Source organism: Scomber scombrus, chromosome 18 (genome assembly GCF_963691925.1).
Source record: "Scomber scombrus chromosome 18, fScoSco1.1, whole genome shotgun sequence".
In the NCBI taxonomy this organism is placed as follows: Eukaryota; Metazoa; Chordata; class Actinopteri; order Scombriformes; family Scombridae; genus Scomber; species Scomber scombrus.
Window position 1 is genome coordinate 632,172 of NC_084987.1, and position 22,207 is coordinate 654,378.

The following is a 22,207-nucleotide window of genomic DNA, read 5'->3' on the forward strand; positions in this document are numbered from 1 at the left end:
TTCAGTACAATATAGACTTTATTAGTTCACTAAAGTTTGAATATGAAATAAAAAGCAGATTGGCTTTAAATGATTCACAATTCAGTAATAATCGAGTTTCATGTTCATCACGTCAACACAGGAAGCGGCTGCGGCGCCTCCAGAGAGAGTGAGCCCGCTCCGAGGCCGACCCGCCTCACTTTCCACCCGCAAACACGTCCAATTTAAACCAGATTCCACAACATTTGGGGCGGTGTGTGTGTGTGTGTGTGTGTGTGTTTTAGTTCCAGCTGATGTGTGATTGACAGAAAGTGAAGCGCGTGCAGACCTGGAGACGTTTGCTCCGCAGCGTCTGAACTTCACACCAACTACAAACGTCCCGACAGAACTTTTCCCCGTCAGCGAGCTGCTACCAAAAAACAAGCAATGAAGTGAGTTAAAAAAAAAAAATCATGGTTCTTTTGTGTCGTCGTCGAGTAAACAAACCGACGGTGGGAGGCGAACACCGAACTGAAGAGTCCAAACGTCCAAACGTCCGTCAGTCCCGGAGTCCAACAGACAAGAACCCAAATCACCAGAACTGCTTGGGGAATGTTTCATATCATTTTATTGTTTTTTTTCTTTTTAACTTTATTTTCATCATAGCAATGGAAAAATAGAACCTTATACAAACGTCTTCAATTCTCTCAATTCTTTTTTTTTTGTGTTTTTTTTTTAAACAAGCATAAATGGTGAGTGAGCCGTTTCCCACAGCGAGCGCTCGGCCCGCAGCTCGCACACGCTTCTCTTTCCGTTTGGCACTGTTGGGTTCACTGTCACCCCGTGTTAGTGCTGCAGTTGTTGGGAGGTGGGGGGGGAGGGGGAGGTGGGGGAGGGGCGCGGTGTTGTCCGTTAGATCTCCGTCGCTGGTTCACCAATCAGAGTCCGCGACCACAGAGTGCTTTTAGAGGAAGAAGAAGAAGAAGAAAAAGAAGAGCAACAAAAATCCAAAAAGTTTCCACAGAAGTCCTCCAGAGTCGATTCTTTAAGCTTTGATTCCACTAAGTCTTATATTTGGGTTTAGTCCCCCCTCCCCCCCCCGGGGGGCTCGGCGTGGAGGGCGGCAGGTCGGTGACGTCATCGTCGTGTCGTAGATGTTAGCGAGCCCGGCTACGGCGAGAGAGAGAGGTGGATTGTGGGAGGAGAGGGGAGGGGCTGAGGGGGGGGGGGTTGTTTCTGTTTATCAGGGAAGTCAAAGAGTCCAGTCCACAGGGGGGGGGGGGGGGGGGGGGGGGAGGGAAGGAAGGGGGGGGTCGCCTGCTGGAACTGAAGGTGGTGTGATGTCATGGTCTCGCTCGCTCACACAGACACTCATCATCATCATCATCATCGTCGTGGTCGTCATCATCATCATCATCACTTCTCTGGTGTTTGCAGCACAAACACGAAGCTTCCAGCAGCAGTTTGTCTCGTTGTTCTCTGAAGTCGTCTCATCGCTCGCTCGCTTTCCCCGCCGCCAAAATCTGAGAAGAGAAGAAGAAGAAGAGTCAGCTGACAGGAAATAGACTCTCATACAGGATCAGCTGCTCACACTCAGTGATTTACTGTTAATGTGTTCATTTACACACACACACACACACACACACAGAGACACAGTAACACACACACACTAGCAGGTCTCAGATAATGTGGTTGGTTTGTACATCACGGTCAGAGTGGTGCATGATTTATCATCACAGACCAAACACACACACACACACACACACAGTAGTGTTCTTGTATTATTGATAACTAATTGTCAGTTTAAAAACATTTATAAACAGATACACACACATATGTACATAGAGGCCTCTCTCTCTGTGTGTGTGTGTGTGTGTGTGTGTGTGTGTGTATATAAGTGTATTTACCAGGCCTCTCTCTCTGTGTGTGTGTGTGTGTGTGTGTGTGTATATAAGTGTATTTACCAGGCCTCTCTCTCTCTGTGTGTGTGTGTATATAAGTGTATTTACCAGGCCTCTCTCTCTGTGTGTGTGTGTGTGTGTGTGTATATAAGTGTATTTACCAGGCCTCTCTCTCTGTGTGTGTGTGTGTGTGTGTGTGTGTATATAAGTGTATTTACCAGGCCTCTCTCTCTCTCTGTGTGTGTGTGTGTGTATATAAGTGTATTTACCAGGCCTCTCTCTCTGTTTGTGTGTGTGTGTATATAAGTGTATTTACCAGGCCTCTCTCTCTGTGTGTGTGTGTGTGTGTGTGTATATAAGTGTATTTACCAGGCCTCTCTCTCTGTGTGTGTGTGTGTGTGTGTGTATATAAGTGTATTTACCAGGCCTCTCTCTGTGTGTGTGTGTGTGTGTGTGTATATAAGTGTATTTACCAGGCCTCTCTCTGTGTGTGTGTGTGTGTATATAAGTGTATTTACCAGGCCTCTCTCTCTCTGTGTGTGTGTGTGTGTGTGTGTGTGTGTGTATATAAGTGTATTTACCAGGCCTCTCTCTCTCTGTGTGTGTGTGTGTGTGTGTGTGTGTGTGTATGTATTTACCAGGCCTCTCTCTCTCTGTGTGTGTGTGTGTTCATCTCTGCTCTGTGTGTGTGTGTGTACATAAGTGTGTATTTACCAGGCCTCTCTCTGTGTGTGTGTGTGTATATGTGTATTTACCAGGCCTCTCTCTCTGTGTGTGTGTGTGTGTGTGTATATGTGTGTATATAAGTGTGTATTTACCAGGCCTGGCTCTTGAGCTTGCGGAGCTCCTTGGTGGCCCAGGTAGCCAGCGTCTTGGTTTTGGTGGTTTTGGAGCGTCGTCCCTCCGTCAGCAGGTCGTTGATCAGCGGACGAACCTCCACCAGCTTCATGACGTCTTTACCGAACGCCGTGCACAGGTCACTGAAACACACACACACACACACAGTTCATTAACACACACAGCTAACATATTATTATTATTATATAATATTTAAATCATCATTCAGTCATTAAGGTTCATCAAGCAGGTCTCAGATAATGTGGTTGGTTTGTACATCACGATCAGAGTGGTGCATGATTTATCATCACAGACCAAACACACACACAGAGCAGAGAGGAACACACACACACACAGAGCAGAGAGGAACACACACACACACACACACACACACACACACAGCAGAGAGGAACACAGAGCAGAGAGGAACACACACACACACACAGAGCAGAGAGGAACACACACACACACACAGAGCAGAGAGGAACACACACACACACACACACACACACAGAGCAGAGAGGAACACACACACACACACACAGAGCAGAGAGGAACACACACACACACAGAGCAGAGAGGAACACACACACACAGAGCAGATAGGAACACACACACACAGAGCAGAGAGGAACACACACACACACACACACACACAGAGCAGAGAGGAACACACACACACACACACACACACACACACACACACAGAGAGCAGAGAGGAACACACACACACACACACACACACACACACACAGAGAGCAGAGAGGAACACACACACACACACACACACAGAGCAGAGAGGAACACACACACACACACAGAGCAGAGAGGAACACACACACACACACACACACACACACAGAGAGCAGAGAGGAACACACACACACACACACACAGAGAGCAGAGAGGAACACACACACAGAGCAGAGAGGAACACACACACACAGAGCAGAGAGGAACACACACACACACACACACAGAGCAGAGAGGAACACACACACACACACAGCAGAGAGGAACACACACACACACACACAGAGCAGAAAGGAACACACACACACACACACACACACACAGAGCAGAGAGGAACACACACACACACACACACAGAGAGCAGAGAGGAACACACACACACACACACAGAGCAGAGAGGAACACACACACACACAGAGCAGAGAGGAACACACACACACACACACAGAGCAGAGAGGAACACACACACACACACACAGAGCAGAGAGGAACACACACACACACACAGAGCAGAGAGGAACACACACACACAGAGCAGAGAGGAACACACACACACAGAGCAGAGAGGAACACACACACACAGAGCAGAGAGGAACACACACACACAGAGCAGAGAGGAACACACACGCAGAGCAGAGAGGAACACACACACACACAGAGCAGAGAGGAACACACACACACACACACAGAGCAGAGAGGAACACACACACACACAGAGCAGAGAGGAACACACACACACACAGAGAGCAGAGAGGAACACACACACACACACACACACACACACACAGAGAGCAGAGAGGAAACACACACACAGAGCAGAGAGGAACACACACACACACACACACAGAGCAGAGAGGAACACACACACACACACACACACAGAGCAGAGAGGAACACACACACACACACAGAGCAGAGAGGAACACACACACACACACACACAGAGCAGAGAGGAACACACACACACACAGAGCAGAGAGGAACACACACACACACACACAGAGCAGAGAGGAACACACACACACACACACAGAGAGCAGAGAGGAACACACACACAGAGCAGAGAGGAACACACACACACAGAGCAGAGAGGAACACACACACACACAGAGCAGAGAGGACACACACACACACACAGCAGAGAGGAACACACACACACACACACAGAGCAGAAAGGAACACACACACACACACACACACACACAGAGCAGAGAGGAACACACACACACACACACACAGAGAGCAGAGAGGAACACACACACACACAGAGCAGAGAGGAACACACACACACACAGAGCAGAGAGGAACACACACACACACACACACAGAGCAGAGAGGAACACACACACACACACACAGAGCAGAGAGGAACACACACACACACACACACAGAGCAGAGAGGAACACACACACACACACACAGAGCAGAGAGGAACACACACACACAGAGCAGAGAGGAACACACACACACAGAGCAGAGAGGAACACACACACACAGAGCAGAGAGGAACACACACGCAGAGCAGAGAGGAACACACACACACAGAGCAGAGAGGAACACACACACACACAGAGCAGAGAGGAACACACACACACACAGAGCAGAGAGGAACACACACACACACAGAGAGCAGAGAGGAACACACACACACACACACACACACACACACACAGAGAGCAGAGAGGAACACACACACAGAGCAGAGAGGAACACACACACACACACACACAGAGCAGAGAGGAACACACACACACACACACACACAGAGCAGAGAGGAACACACACACACACACAGAGCAGAGAGGAACACACACACACACACACACAGAGCAGAGAGGAACACACACACACACAGAGCAGAGAGGAACACACACACACACACACAGAGCAGAGAGGAACACACACACACACACACACACACACACACAGAGAGCAGAGAGGAACACACACACACACACACACAGAGCAGAGAGGAACACACACACAGAGCAGAGAGGAACACACACACACACAGAGCAGAGAGGAACACACACACACACACACACACACACAGAGCAGAGGTGACAGCAAGGATTTTACAATAAGATTAAGGTTTGGGGATTTTTTGTCATAAAAATGTCACTTAAAACTTCATCAGATTATGAAAAGAGCATGCTAGGCTAGCCTGTTAACAGTATTTACTAAGTTACAACTAACATTAGCGTTTGTATGAGTTAAGATCCATTAGGATTTTCATAATCTGCAACATTTTCATGTAAATACAGTAGATGTCTGTTTCGCTTCTTTCACAGATGCTGTTTTAACACACCTACTCCCTACCACCAACACACATGTACTTTTCTAGGCCCTTAGCACTCACTCACACACACACACACACACACACACACACACACACACAGAGCAGAGAGGAACACACACACACTCACACACACACAGAGCAGAGAGGAACACACACACACACACACACAGAGCAGAGAGGAACACACACACACACACAGAGCAGAGAGGAACACACACACACACACACACACACACACACACACACAGAGTAGAGAGGAACACACACACACACACAGTTTGAAGGTTTTAATTAAAGTAAAGAAGCAGAGATATAAAAACAGATTAATTTATTTATGTATAAACATGAATCAGAGTTTTACTGACCCGATGAGTCCGGCAGCGTTCGCCACGACTCCGTCAGAATGATCTTCATCCTCCGCTATGTGATGAATGAAGGAGAGGATGAACTCCACCCGGGGCTGCACCAGCATCACGTCCGCTGGAGGAGGAGAAGGAGGAGAGGAGGAGGGAGGAGATACAGGGAAGGAGGAAGAGGAGAAGAGGAGAGGAGGGAGGAGATACAGGGTAGGAGAGGGAGGAGAGGAAGAGGAGGAGGAGATGATACACGGGAGGAGGAGGAGGAGGAGATGGAGGAAGAAGAGGAGATACAGAACAGTGAAATAACGAGAGAAGAGAATAAGCAGAGAGAGAAAGAAGAAAAACAAAGTTTAACTAAGAGTAAAAAGTTACATGTGATATTTAATATTTATGTGTTTATTTATTTATATATTTATTTGTTTATGTTTGTTGGATCTTGCAAAACCAGGAAGCTTTGATTTAGCGTCAGCTTGAAGCTTTCTGGGTGAAAAAGACCCGAATCTCTCTGTGACGTGTTAAAATCCTCCTGACTCACTGCTGCCAGGAAGAGGAACACACGTCAGGGGTGTGTGTGTGTGTGTGTGTGTGTGTGTGTGTGTGTGTGTGTATGGTCTTACGGTGGACGTTCTCCTGGTCTCCCTTCAGGCCCTGGATGATCCCGGTGTACGCCTCCAGACAGCCCTCCCTCAACTCGTTCAGGTAGTCCACCATGTCGTAGTCAGTCTACACACACACACACACACACACGCACGCACGCACACACACACGATCAGGAACAAAGCAAACACTCCATCAGCAGGTTTTCAGGTGATCGTTTACACTCATTAACGTCCAGAACAGAAACATCAGACACAGCAGCAGGTCTCAGATAATGTGGTTGGTTTGTACATCACGGTCAGAGTGGTGCATGATTTATCATCACAGACCAAACACACACACACACACATTTAAAACTTCAATTATTCATTAAAACAATCTGAATCATTGATGTCATTTAATGATGATGTAACAGCTGATCAATAAATCTGACTAACTGGATTATTTATTATTCATCTTCTATAATGTTTGTCACCTTTATGAATTGTTTAAGTGTGTGTGTATATATGTGTGTGTGTGTGTATGTGTTTGTTAGTGTTAGTGTGTGTGTGTGTATATATGTGTGTGTGTGTGTGTCCTCACCTTGTCCACCTGAGCCTGGGACGCCTGCTGCAGAGTGTCCAGCACGATGTCCAGATATTTCTTAAACTCTCCTCCGATGGCCAGAGCGATGTCACCGAACGCTGAGAGGATCTGAGGCTTCACCGACCGATGGACGTTCTCATTCTGCAGAGACATAGCAGCTTCATCATCATCATCATAGAGAGACACATAGCAGCTTCATCATCATCATCATAGAGAGACACATAGCAGCTTCATCATCATCATCATCATCACAGAGCAGCTTCATCATCACACAGACACACAGCAGCATCATCATCAAGCAGGTCTCAGATAATGTGGTTGGTTTGTACATCACGGTCAGAGTGGTGCATGATTTATCATCACAGACCAAACACACACACAGAGCAGAGAGGAACACACACACACACACACACAGAGCAGAGAGGAACACACACACAGAGCAGAGAGGAACACACACACAGAGCAGAGAGGAACACACACACACAGAGCAGAGAGGAACACACACACAGAGCAGAGAGGAACACACACACAGAGCAGAGAGGAACACATACACAGAGCAGAGAGGAACACACACACAGAGCAGAGAGGAACACACACACACGGAGAGGAACACACACACACACAGAGCAGAGAGGAACACACACACACGGAGAGGAACACACACACACAGAGGAACACACACACAGGTTCTCACCCCGAGGTTCTCCAGCAGCAGCTGCATGATCTCGTCACAGTAAGGCAGGATGTTGGACATCAGAGCTCTGCAGAGGTCGCACACCAGACCCACCGCTGCCAGACACACCTGCAGCATCATCAGTGACATCATCAGCATCATCAGTGACATCATCAGCAACATCATCACAGAGGAGTGTCTCTCATGAAGTTTATTCTGATTGGTTGTTAAAAAGTCAAACTAAGACTGGACATGTGTTTCAGCCAATCAGAGCGCTTCAAATTCTGTCATGATATACGATATGATTGATTTTATTTTTTTCGATTTCTGGGTCATTTTAGAGTGAATTCAGTAACCATAGCAACACATTTCACCCCCTATGACTGCTTCTTCTCCATAGCAACAGCAGCTGAGTTTACCTCATTAGAAGAGAGGCTCCACCTAGTGGCACAGCTGAGGAACTGCAGCAGGTCTCTCTGAATTATTGACCAATATGTTTTTAAATTGATTAATTGATCACCAGTTTGAATAAAGACGTTAAAGATTTAAACTCATTTGGCTGTTGAAGTATTGACATAAACTTTAGATTAGATTGATCTCATCATCCAGTCATAAAAATCACCATCAGTTACATGGTGATTGATCAGTGATTATAAGTTAGTAACAGTGTGAAGCAGGTCTCAGATAATGTGGTTGGTTTGTACATCACGATCAGCGTGGTGCATGATTTATCATCACAGACCAAACACACACATTAGTATTAATTAACTATTTGAGTTGAAATAAACAGATCAGCTGTTAATAATCTGAATGACAGTTTGGAGATTAATTAAATGAAAAGATTCGTTTTCTCTGATCAGCATCACCTGTTAGTGTTCAGTTAGAGTCAAATATGTTGTGTGTGTGTGTGTGTGTGTGTGTGTGTGTGTGTGTGTGTGTGTGTGTGTGTGAGAGTGCGTGTGTGTGTGTGTGTGTGAGAGTGCGTGTGTGTGTGTGTTTGTACCTGATACTCAGCGTAGTTCTTCAGTCCGATCCCCAGGAACGGTTTAAAGGCATCCATGTACTTCTGGAAGTCACTGCCCAGAACTGAAACAGACACAGCATCAGTCAGAGAGTGTGAGTGACATCACATGGAACCCCCGTGACATCACATAGAACCCCCGTGACATCACATGGAACCCCAGTGACATCACATGGAACCCCAGTGACATCACATAGCCCCCGTGACATCACACGGAACCCCAGTGACATCACATGGAACCCCAGTGACATCACATAGCCCCCGTGACATCACACGGAACCCCAGTGACATCACATGGAACCCCCGTGACATCACATAGAACCCCCGTGACATCGCATGGCACCCCAGTGACATCACATGGAACCCCCGTGACATCACATAGAACCCCCGTGACATCACATGGCACCCCAGTGACATCACATGGAACCCCCGTGACATCACATAGAACCCCAGTGACATCACATGGAACCCCAGTGACATCACATGGAACCCCCGTGACATCACCATCAGTTAGATGCTGATTGATCAGTGACTGTAAGTTAGTAACAGTGTGAAGCAGGTCTCAGATAATGTGGTTGGTTTGTACATCATGATCAGCGTGGTGCATGATTTATCATCACAGACCAAACACACACATTAGTATTAATTAACTATCTGAGTTGAAATAAACAGATCAGCTGTTAATTAGTTAAAAAAGAAAAGAAAATGAAAGATCTGTTTTCTCTGATCAACATCACCTGTTAAAGTATAACAGGTTGTGTGTGTCTGTTTGTGTGTCTGTGTGTGTGTGTATTATCTTACCTTCTACCAGCGTGGACACGGCCATCAGAGCGTCCTCCTGAACGCCTCCTGATCCCGCTGTGCTCTGGAACATCCTGAGCAGAGACGCCATCACCACGTCTGAGATCTGCAGGGCGTCCTGGTGCTGCACCTTACGCAGCACGTTCTACACAGAGAGAGAGGGGGGGGGGGGGGGGGGGGGGGGGTCAGTGGGTGGGTGTGTCTCTGTCTGTGTGTGTGTGTGTCTCTGTCTGTGTGTGTGTGTGTGAGATCAGTGATTGTAAGTTAGTGTCAGTGTGAAGCAGGTCTCAGATAATGTGGTTGGTTTGTACATCACGATCAGCGTGGTGCATGATTTATCATCACAGACCATCTCTCTGTGTGTGTGTGTGTGTGTGTGTGTGTGTGTGTGTGTGTGTGTGTGTGTGTGTCTCACCTGTAGAGTGGCACACAGCAGAGACTGCAGGTCGTTGAACTGGATTCTGTCTGAGGTGCTCTGGATGTGAGACTGGGGACAAACACAGGAAGTGACATCATTACACAGGGAGCGACATCATTACACAGGGAGCATCATCATCACACAGGAAGTGACATCACACAGGGAGCGACATCATCACACAGGGAGCGACATTAGTAATGATGTCACTTTCTTGTGTAATGATTCATTACACAGGAAGTGACATCATTACACAGGAAGTATAAAATCAGGAGCAGAGCTGGGCGATATTAACTGAATCACATGTTTTTCACCAAATACGTTGATATCAATATTCTGACATTATTATAGGGATGAGTTTCTCTAAATATTAAAACAATGAGATTATTGATAATAATCAGTAATGTGGATAAAATGAGTATAAGAGGATAAAAACATCTTTACTGTATCACCATATTCACACCCTCAGCTGTTATCCCTCCCCCTCCCCTCCCTCCTCTCACCTCCATCTGCAGGACCTGCTGCAGTCTCTCCATGATGACGAGCGTCGTCTTCTGGACCGCAGGGTAACAGTCTTTGGCGCTGTTCTTAACGATCTCCATCAGAGCCTCGTAGGCGGCAGAGCGCAGGTTGTTCTGGTGTCCGTCGGGTCTGAAAACAAACAAAAGTTCACGGGTTAAATTCTGTTTAAATTAGAGTCAGACTGATATCAGCCTGTCAGATATATCGGATTATAAGTCGTCTGATACGAGCCGATTATTTCAACCCTTTAACTCTGAATCTGTGATGTTTTATAGACATGATAAACCAATGCAGTTAATATTTACTAGTTTATCAGATGAGACCATAGACTGTATATATAAAGGATGTAACATCCGTGACTGTCACCCATTGGTTTGTGGACTGCTGCTCGGAGGCCAATAGTATCGGATCTGAGCAGCACCATCTTGAACATTTCAGGTGCATGCTGGGAAAAATAAAAACATGGATTCTACTTATATGGGCATCAGGAGGAGCATGAGGCGCCCTCCTGAACCTGTGAACCAATCAACCTGTCAATCACCACGTAGCCACGCCCTAATGCATACCCTGCTTTATCGTCACATATAAAATCAGGGAGGCCAAAATGTCCCAAATGAACATCATACTGCATTGAAGAAGGCTTTAAACTAGCGATTGAGACCATAAACACATTTTGAACACAGTTTTAAGTTACTTCCTGGTTGGCCTCATTTCAGAGGACCGGAACTCCCCGCCTGGATGAGATACAGCAGGTATAGAAGCTCATTTTACTGCATTTCATACCTTCTGCATCATCATCATCACACATAAAAGGTTTAGTAGGTGGTGATATGAGCTTTAAACTATATTATATTCACGTTTGTTTAAAGACAGCTGAACCTTCCTGATAAACTCATATATGCAAAGTGATATTTTATTAATGTTTAAATGACTTGTGAGAAGGTTGCTTCAGGCTTTACAGGGTTAAGTTGTTTGTTATTTATTTATAATGATTAAACTCACAGTGTAGTTTAGTGTTATATCACAGCCTTCATTTCAAGTGTTTTTAAAGGATCATTGCAAAAGAAGTGTATTTATGTTTATATTCTTTATATATGAAATAATCAGGTGATTTTTTTACTCCTTAATAAATGTTTCAGCCCCAACAGTCTACTATCAGTCAGCTTTAGTTGACATGTTTTGACACAGAGAGAGTCACACTGCAGCTGAAATGAAATGTCCATATTTGGACTTTCTGCAGCTGTGGTTCGCTTCACTCTGAACAGGAAGTCCTGCGACAGGAAACCGAGCTGCTGGTGAGAAAACGAAGAGCTGAAACTAACATGAAATTTATGTGTAATGATTCCTCCTGTTCATACTGACCATTAGAAGAGTGTGTGTGAGATCAGTGATTGTAAGTTAGTAAAAGTGTGAAGCAGGTCTCAGATAATGTGGTTGGTTTGTACATCACGATCAGCGTGGTGCATGATTTATCATCACAGACCAAACACACACACTAGTATTAACTAACTATGGACAGGTGCTGGACAGGTGAGCTGCGTACCTGTCTGTGGTCTCCAGCAGTTTCTGGACGATGATCTCGAAGGAGGAGGACAGGCAGTAGGTGCTCGGCTCCTCTTGGTCCTCTGCTGCGTCTGTGGCTTCGTAGGCGGCTTCAGCCAGAGACGAGAAGGCCTGAAGAAGAGCATACGGGGTTATTATAGGTCATTACCTCACTGCATCAATAATAAACGTTTAAAGGATGAAATCCTGGAGGCTGATCAGTTAGTTCTGAATGTTTCAGCTCACCCAGCAGACGTTGGAGGCCACTCTGGGTTCGGCCCCCAGACCTTCGATGAGACACTGCAGCAGCGGAGCCAAGTACATCTCATTAATGGCAGCTTCAGGCAGCAGCTCACAGATCCTCCCCACCGTCCACGCCGTGGTGTCCCTCACCACCACGCTGGGGTCCTTCATCAGCTCGATCAGGGTGGGCATCGCCTGGGGGGGAGGAGGGGGGGGTTAGTGAAACACACCTGAACTCATCATACAGGTAACGATTCATCCATTTAATGAGCAACGAGCCGACAGCACCGATGCAAAGTAAAACATCCTTCATTTAAAGATAAGCCTTTATTCTGAAATTCCCCTCAAGACAAAATGCCAGCGTCGCCATGGCAACCACCGTAAAACCAGTCTGAGCAGAGTGTAACCACAACGAGTTTCACTGTTCAGCAGCAGAGAAGCTAAAATCTGCTTTAATGTGTAAAAATAGAAAGTGAACTGTGTGGATGCAGGTGGAGTCTACCTGCTTTATGACTGCCAGCAGATCTCACATATTTAACTCCTCATTTATGACTTAATAAAATAATAAAACCGTTGTAGAGGGTTAAAGTCATTTATAAAGGACTGTAACTGCTGATTAGTTTTTACTTTAATGAATAAGTTGATTGGTTGGTTTATGTAAAATAATGATAAATAACAAACTGAACCAATATAATGACGCTCAGATCTAATTTAATGTCTTAACTACAGTTCAGACATTTTTAGACCTGGAATATCAAAAATTAACTTATTAAGGATCCTCAGGGACTCGATGTGCCGCTCAACCTTTTATAGGATGTAAAAACTTTAAAGCTCAATATATCAAACTGTTATATAATGAACAGGAATGTCTGTTTGAGCTCAGAGATATAAAGTGATAAAGTTAAATCAGCTGTGACATCACACGGAACCCCCGTCATAAAAATCAGAGCTCAGTTAGATGGTGATTGATCAGTGATTATAAGTTAGTAACAGTGTGAAGCAGGTCTCAGATAATGTGGTTGGTTTGTACATCACGATCAGCGTGGTGCATGATTTATCATCACAGACCAAACACACACACTAGTATTAATTAACTATTGGTTGACATCACATGGAACCCTCGTGACATCACACGGAACCCTCGTGACATCACACGGAACCCGCGTGACATCACATGGAACCCCCGTGACATCACATGGAACCCCCGTGACATCATCACATCCCTTCTCAGACTCACCTGGATGACCAGCGGCTTCAGCTGGTTGAGTTCTGGTCCTTCGAGGATGGAGCCGAACGCCATGACGGAGGCGTCGCGGTAACGCCAGTCTGGATGTTTGATGTGTTCTTTGATGAAGGGCAGAACGTGAGGAACCACGTCGTCCTCGCAGCACGTCGCCAGCAGCATCAGACACACGCCGGCCGCCTTGCACGGGTTCCAGTCGTCATCGTCGTCGTTCTCGTCCTACAGAGAACAAAACAAACCACCTGAGCAGGTTCCTACTCTTCTCTTTAAGAGAGAAATCATTTTCCAGGACGCTTGGGAACCAGGGAGGGAAATTAACTTTTTTGTCCCCCTGCCACTGTGGCTGTTAAACTGTAAAATCTACCAGCCGACGAGCTGGAAGCTTAACGAGGGTTTCCTCCACCAATCAGAGCCTACCTGCTTGGTGAGCGTCTGGGTCAGGATGGGCACCAGGTACTGCAGAGCTCCTTTAGCGTAGAATTTACTGGTGTGCTCTGGGGGCCGTCCCTGCTCCGAGGCCTGTGATTGGACCAGAGAGAGAGAGAGAGAGACAGAGAGAGAGCACAGGGATTGGATGAGTTGAGAGCGCAGCGATTGGACGAGAGGAGACATGTGACAGGATGAAGGTTCAGACCTCTGAGGCCTCGATGGCCAGATCCATCTCCTCGTCACACACGTTGGACCAGAACTCGATGCCCTGTAAAGCGACCTCGTCGATGTCGCTCTTCATCGCCTCGATGGTGATCTGAGAGGAAGACGAGGACGGAAGGATATGAAGGAAGAAATGAAGCCTCGGCCCAGTTTACTGCAGGTTACTTTCCTCCTTTATAAAAACTATGATGGTATTTGTATTACTGTTATTTGGGGGATATTAGCTGCTGTTATAATGTGAATAATGGTTCAAAGACCAATAAAACATCTGAATAATAATAATAACATCATAGCCACCTGATGGAGCATCAGACCCTTTTTAAAATCTAAATTAAACCATTTAGTGGATTTAACTTCAGTAAAAAGACTCACGGCGAACAGAGCTGGACCCATGTACGTCTCCATGTACTGATAATACAGAGACATGATCTTCACCAGGTTCTGTAAGGCTGCAACCCGCACCTGCACACACACAGTAACACACACAGTTAGAAAATCATACATTTAGCTCCAATAAATAAAGATATATTATTATATATTATTATCATGTATAGCAGGTCTCAGATAACGTGGTTGGTTTGTACATCACGGTCAGAGTGGTGCATGATTTATCATCACAGACCAAACACACACACACAGAGTAACACACACACACACTATACATTATGATATATTATATGAAGTCAGACTGATTTCCTGCTGCCTGTAAACTTTACTCTGGACCTGATTGGCTCCTGTGATGTCACTCACTCTGGTGTCGGGACACTGCGTCGCTTCACACACAACCTGCATGATGAAGTGTCTCTCCGTCTGAAACACACACAAACACCAGTTATTAACACACACACACACACACACACACACACACACACACACACACACACACACACACACACACACACACACACACACACACACACACACACACACACACACACACACACACACACACACACACACACACACACACAGAAACACCAGTTAACACACACACACACACACACACACACAGTTATTAACACACACACATTTAGGGGGGGTCCATACAGCATATTATGGGAATATATTGATACACGGACGCTGAGTATCTTTTATTATATAACTTGCAGATGTAACTTCCTGTTACTATAATAATAAAACCAGTTGCTTCATCTGTCCACTAGATGGCTCCAGCTGTTAACCTGCTGAGGTCAGAGGTCATGGAGCATCTGGCTATTCCCACCCCTACACACACAGTAACACACACATACAGTAATACACACACAGTAATACACACACAGTAATACACACACAGTAACACACACACAGTAACACACACACAGTAATACACAAGCAGGTCTCAGATAATGTGGTTGGTTTGTACATCATGATCAGAGTGGTGCATGATTTATCATCACAGACCGTAACACACACACACAGAGCAGAACACACACACACACACACACAGAGCAGAACACACACACACACACACACAGAGCAGAACACACACACACACACACACAGAGCAGAACACACACACACACACACACAGAGCAGAACACACACACACACACACACAGAGCAGAACACACACACACACACACACACACACACACACACACACACACACACACACACACACACACACACACACACACACACACACACACACACACACACACACACACACACACACACACACACACACACACACACACACACACACACACACACACACACACACACACAGACAGACAGTAACAAACCTCCTTATCAAAGTTGGCCTTGGTGAACTCCAGGGAGTTGAGCAGAGCGTTGGTAGCAGCCAGTTTAACATTGTTGCTCGGCTCCTCCTTCCTCATCCCCTGGATGATCGCTGTCAGGATCTGGTTAGCGTTCTCCTGAAGCTGCTCTGGATCCTGGGGTGGTGGGGGGGGGGGGAGAGAGAGAGGAAGGGGGAGGGAGAGAGAGAGAGACATCATCAGCTCAGTTCGACATCTCTTTGACCGATCGATAATCAGAGTATTGATCAGCTGGGTATTGATCAGCTGGGTATTGATCAGCGTTGACTCACAATGTCCTGGCAGATGTATCCGATGGCCTCCAGCGTGGACTCCTTCATGTGTTCGGTGCTGGAAGGGTCGGTGACGTTGGCCACCAGCTGTGGGATGAGCTCGGGCCACTGGTTGACTGGGATCTCTGCACAGGCGATACCAGCAACGCACTGGGACGCCGAACTGGGACGGTACGTCTCCGTCCCCAGAGTCTGTAACACCTGAGACACAGAGGGACAGCGTGAGACCCGGAGACTCCAACCAGAGGTGGAGAGAGCCCTGAATGTTCACCTCAAGTAACAGTAAAGCTTGTTAAAAATGAGTGAGTGTAAAAGTTACTTTAACTAAAAAAGCAGTCTACGGGTTACCCTGGCAGTCTGGGGTTACCCTATCAATCTACGGGGTTACCCTGGCAGGCTAGAGGGTTACCCTATCAATCTACGGGGTTACCCTGGCAGTCTGGGGTTACCCTGGCAGTCTGGGGTTACCCTGGCAGTCTACGGGTTACCCTGGCAGTCTACAGGGTTACCCTGGCAGTCTACAGGGTTACCCTGGCAGTCTACAGGGTTACCCTGGCAGTCTGGGGTTACCCTGGCAGTCTAGAGGGTTACCCTGGCAGTCTGGGGTTACCCTGGCAGTCTGGGGTTACCCTGGCAGGCCATTATCTTAACTTGAACATCCACAGAAAGAACAGTAATGTGTTTTGTTGGACTTTGGACTTAAGTATTCTGCAATTTTCATACTTTGCTTAGTTATAGTTATCCAGTGGGCCGTAGTGGACCCTTTGCCCGGCCAGTTCTGGCCCACGGGCCTTATGTTTGACCCCCTGCCCTAAAGGATCGACCCAGTATAGCCTCTTAAAACTGTGAGGGGAAACACTGAATTACTGTTGGGTGAACGTCTCATTAGGAGCTGAGCTGCAAACTTATGAATCACTACGGGTCAAAGGTCACGAGCGCTAGAACTTCTTCTTTAAACTCTTACGTAGTTTTTGATCTCGCGGCGAGCGTTGGCGTCGATGGCGAGCCATCTCTGCTGGTACTGCGTCTTCACGTCGGGATCTTTGGAGGTCAGAGAGTTCTTCACCTGCAGGCCGGCGGCTACGCGAGCCACCTGGGTGTTGCCTGGGTTTGCCAACACCTTGGACAGCTCCACCAGGAAGGTCGGCTGTTGGGGGGGGGGGGGGGGGACAGGAAGTTAGAGCTTAACCCTTTACATGCTGTTACTGTGCTCAGCTATATAAACTACAGCCAGCTGAGCAGGTGTCTGATATGCATCAATATTTTTAATGGACCTTTTTTCTTAATTCACAGTGAAGTTTATTGTTTAGGTCATTTCATAAAATATCACAGATGACAAGTGTTTGATAAAAAGCATTTTATGGTGTTTTTATGTTATTCTGTTTAAAGATCAGTGATGTTTTATTGTCTCCATGAGGTTTAGTTTAAATTTAAAGGGTTAAAATGATAAAATAAACGTATGAATAACTTCACACATTCTGCTTTTGTGGACTCAGCATCAAATTTCTGCTTTTAATCCATTTAGAGAGAATATATTAGAGGATTATGGCAAAAATGTCTAAGTGGTGTAACCATAAAAACTTTGTACCAAATAATTCAACTTGCTTAAAAACAGTAAATAGTCAATAAAACACCATATCAACTAGTTTGGCATGATCTTACATTATAACTTTATATTAAATAAAGGTAATGGAATACAATTGTTCTAAATATTACATTTACTCTGGTTACCATGGAGACCAGGAAACATTTACATGTTTTAAATGAAGTCATTATTAGTATAAGTCCACTTAAATACACTGTAGGTGATAAATATGTAATATTTATCATTCTTTTGTGGTTACACCATTTGACATTTTCAAGAGCATTCAGTCTTACTTTTGGTAAAAAATGGTGCAAATGTCATTTCAAATGATATAAAACCAACAAAAATACTAAATGTACATTTTAACAAACCTGATGCTGCTTTTAAATCTAGTTTAACTGATTTATGAATTCATCATCTTACCAACACTTATTATCACTGAGCCTGATAAACATATAAGAGTATCTCCGTATCTATTGCCATGTGTTTTAGGTAAATGAATAGTTAATAGTTTTAATGAGATAGTAGTTATGAGGATGTATGTTTATGATGTAGCAGTGAAGACTGATGGCTCTAATGGTTCTACAATAAACCCCACAGCTCCATAAAGCTCTGCTCGATTTACCTTTACATTAAATAACATTTAGCCACCAAAAAGAGACGAAAACATGACTAAAGAGATAAAAAATTGACAAAATAAACCTAAAAACTACCAAAAAGAGATGCAAAAATGACTAAAAACAACCTACAGTTAGTTTGAGTGACAGCTGCCATCTGGTTACCATGGTAACGTAGAGATGGAGAGACTAAAGAGACTCAAAACTACCAATAAAATAACATTTCCATCATTATTGCTATGTTATATTTTCATGTCTGAGGTAAAACATGATATAGTGTGATAGATGTTTAGTGGTCTCTCTCTCTGCTCTCTGACACATGAATCAAGGTTTAATCACATTTATTGATCAGTCAGTGAGACTATTGATGATTTTCAGTTTAACTTTAAACTGATTTATATATAAAATAAACATGTAGGTAAATATTAAACCTGAATTAACTTTATATTTATATCTCAGACATCGTGAGCACTGATGCTGATTCATCTATAAAGATCAATCAATCAGCTGATTGATATATTGATTAGTTTGTGATCAATATTCTGATATTTATCTGAAACTTTAATTCCAGACAGAAACATATATAAATATATTAAGTATTGATCAGCAGCTGCAGATATTACTGTCCAATATTAAACCAATCTGATAATCAATATATCTGAGTCTTTAAGTATCAAGAGTTTAAAAAAGAAAACAAACATTTTAAACTTAATAAATCCTGATTATGTTTTTAAACTGGAGTTTGTAATTATTGGCTCATTTCTTTCAGATAAATGAAGTTTATATATTTATAAATCAGAGATGTGATTCTTTCTTTCCTTCCGTCTTTCCTACCTCCATCCCCCTTTCTGCCTTCCTTCTTCCCTTCCTTCCTCTCTCTTTCCTCTCTTCCTCCTTTCCTCTGTCCTTCTTCCCTTCCTTCCTTTCCTTCTTTCCTCCATCCCCCCTACCTTCCTCTGTCCTTCTTTCCTCCCTCCTTCCCTTCCTTCCCTTCCTCCCTTAACTAGAGGACAACAGGAGGGTTAAAAGCTAATATGAAGCTTCAGTGTTTTTAGTATAAAGTCTTTGTGTTGCTATGGTTACAGCTCAACAGGAAACACTAAGAGGGAATCTGATGCTAAACAGACTGTAAATGTGTCAGATATCATTGATATGATTATATATATAATATTATATATATAATATTATATATATAATATATAATATTATATATATAACTCACACTGATGAAGATCAATAGAAGCTGATCACATACTTAATGACTGTTAACAGATGGTTTCTATTGTTCCTATGAAGCATGTTAATAAATATATAATCCACTACACCGTTTGTAACACATCTTACATCATGTGTCCTGAGCTTTAACATTTAAATGTAGAAATACTCCTAACATGTTTTAAATGAAGTCATTATTAGTATAAGTCCACTTAAATACACTGTAGGTGATAAAATATGTAATATCTATCATTATTTTGTGGTTACACCATTTGACATTTTCAGGAGCATTCAGTCTTACTTTTGGTAAAAAATGGTTTAATGTCATTTCATCATAATATTGAATATTATAAAATTAACAGCAGCTTCTTCTTCTACTCTGTAATATCAGTATAAAGTTTGTAATGTTAGTGATATTTACAAGAGTCAGAACTTTATAATAATAATAATAATAAAATGTCAAACATCACAAGAACTAAGTTGTAATATTGCTGCTTTAAAACATCTGATATACAAATAATTTTAATTTTAACTTTATGAGAAAAGAAGCTTAATTAATAGTTTAACATGTTTGATCAGCAGGATGAGTCCAGCAGACTGGTGTTAAACTGTAGCTGATATTATGGGATGTAAACTGTAGGTGATATTATGGGATGTAAACTGTAGGTGATATTATGGGATGTAAACTGAGCGTCTGCTGTCAGACTTTAGGTTGAAATGAGCCTTTAAATGTTGCTGAATGTGCAGCTCAGTCGGGTTTAGCTGCTCTGCATGAAACGCTAACGCTAGCAGGCTGCATGGGTGTGTGTGTGCTATAGAGTGTGTGTGTGTGGTGTGTATTATAGAGTGTGTGTGTGGTGGTGTGTGTGTATGGTGGTGTGTGCTAGTGTGTGTGTATTATAGAGTGTGTGTGTATGAGAGTATTGTAGTGTGGGTGTAGGTTACTGTGTTATAGTGTGTGTGACAGTGTGTTGTAGTGAGTGTGTGTGTGTGTGTGTGTGTGTGTAGGGGGGGGGCAGCAGCTGTCCTGAGCTCCTCCACGCTGCTGCTGCATGTCTGACTGTACAGCTTCCCCTCCACACACACACACACACACACACACACACACACACACACTACCAACATGCTAAGAACATACTAACCAGGTTCTCTATAGCAGCCTGCTCCAGAAACTTCTGCGCAGCCTCCAGTTCATTCCGATCTGCGGGGAGAGGGGGGGGGTTAGTGATGTAGCTGCTAACATGCTAACACTAGCTGCTAACGTGCTAACATGCTAACACGCTTTAACCCGTTATTAACCGGGGGGGGGCAGCGGGGGGGTTACCAGGTATAAACACACAGACACGCTACAGATCTGGTCTCCTCTATACAGACGTTAACCGGAGGATCCTCCCGTTGCCCCCCCCCCTACCTCCCTCCCTTCCCCGGTCCCCCCGCGTGCGTGTTAGCTGTATTAGCATGCTAGCTTTAGCCTGGCCGCCGGGAGAAGCTACAAAACGCTGAAATAAAGTTAAACAAACCGGTAAAAACCACCGTTAACCGGGAGTATAGGAGCAGAGTAGGGGTGAAGCGGCGCGCCGAACCACTTTATCGCCGGTTTTACCCGTTAACGGAGCCGTTAGCCGGGAAGAGTTAGCTTAAAAGCAGTTAGCTCTCAGGCTAACGGGCATGGGCAGGGTCGCCAACTGCCGGTGTCACATCACCCCCAGTGCGAGCCCAACCGTTGGGATTAATACATGAGCGCGTGGGTACAAATCACTGGGATGATCCGCCGGTTCCCGCCACGAGCTGTCCGCAGCGGCAACCGGCGGCAGCGCGCGGAGTCACCGGGCCGTTAGCATAGCGAGCTAACATGCTAGCTGTTCCCTCCTTCCCTCCCGGTACACCGGAGCTGCCCGGTGCACCGGCCCCGGTAATCACCTGGAGACACCGTCTTCTCGAGGATCGTGATGAGCTCCATCCTGCCGGCAGCCTCGCGCTCTCTCTCGGTTCCGGTCGCTGCGCGGCTCGCAGCAGATTATAAGTGTTCACGCGCTCCTCAGGGCGGTGCAGGCGGAGGGAGCCGGTGCTCGGTGCGTCTCTGTGTGATGATGGGGCGGGAAACGGTGACGGTGGCAGGAGAGAGACGTCCCGTTACATCCGGTGCTGACGGAGGGAAAGGCCGCGCGCTTCTCTCCCGCGGAACGGTATCACGTGCTGCGTTCAGGAACCGCAGGACACGTTAAAGTAGATCCGGCTGGGCGGAAGGAAAGTAGTTCCAGAGTAAAAGTACTGCAGTACTATGAGTGATGTAGTATGCAGTATTACAGTAAAAGTACTGCAGTATTATAGTGATA

The 22,207-nt window shown here is 45.1% G+C and overlaps 1 protein-coding gene and 1 non-coding gene across 3 annotated transcripts; both read right to left on the reverse strand.

Moving 5' to 3' along the window:
• Positions 1-22,102, reverse strand: kpnb1 (karyopherin (importin) beta 1). Of its 2 annotated transcripts, none has more exons than XM_062437965.1 (22): positions 21,792-22,102; positions 21,014-21,072; positions 17,419-17,601; positions 16,455-16,655; positions 16,147-16,299; positions 15,152-15,211; positions 14,774-14,863; positions 14,385-14,495; positions 14,168-14,269; positions 13,745-13,969; positions 12,511-12,702; positions 12,266-12,396; positions 10,704-10,851; positions 10,201-10,272; positions 9,786-9,930; positions 8,967-9,049; positions 7,985-8,092; positions 7,288-7,431; positions 6,726-6,831; positions 6,115-6,229; positions 2,678-2,839; positions 1-1,481 (listed from the first exon to the last, which is right to left on the reverse strand). In XM_062437965.1, coding segments are annotated over exons 1-22 (2,631 nt in total). In that variant the 5' UTR covers positions 21,832-22,102; the 3' UTR covers positions 1-1,480. The 2 variants fall into 2 exon arrangements, with proteins under 2 accessions (XP_062293949.1, XP_062293948.1); XM_062437964.1 differs by having other exon boundaries at positions 15,125-15,211.
• LOC134000324 (small nucleolar RNA SNORA79) lies at positions 6,533-6,670 on the reverse strand. Its single transcript, XR_009927424.1, has one exon. It is a non-coding gene; the product is annotated as a small nucleolar RNA SNORA79 (small nucleolar RNA).
• Positions 22,103-22,207: the final 105 nt, after the last annotated feature.

Excerpts from the sequence above, each read along its gene's own strand:
- kpnb1 (XM_062437964.1), bottom strand. The coding sequence starts at position 21,831 with ATGGAGCTCATCACGATCCTCGAGAAGACGGTGTCTCCAG. Across the intron at positions 14,270-14,384 it reads TGGCCATCGAGGCCTCAGAG|GCCTCGGAGCAGGGACGGCC; the intron begins GTCTGAACCTTC and ends GTCCAATCACAG. Across the intron at positions 13,970-14,167 it reads CCCAGACGCTCACCAAGCAG|GACGAGAACGACGACGATGA; the intron begins GTAGGCTCTGAT and ends TGTTCTCTGTAG.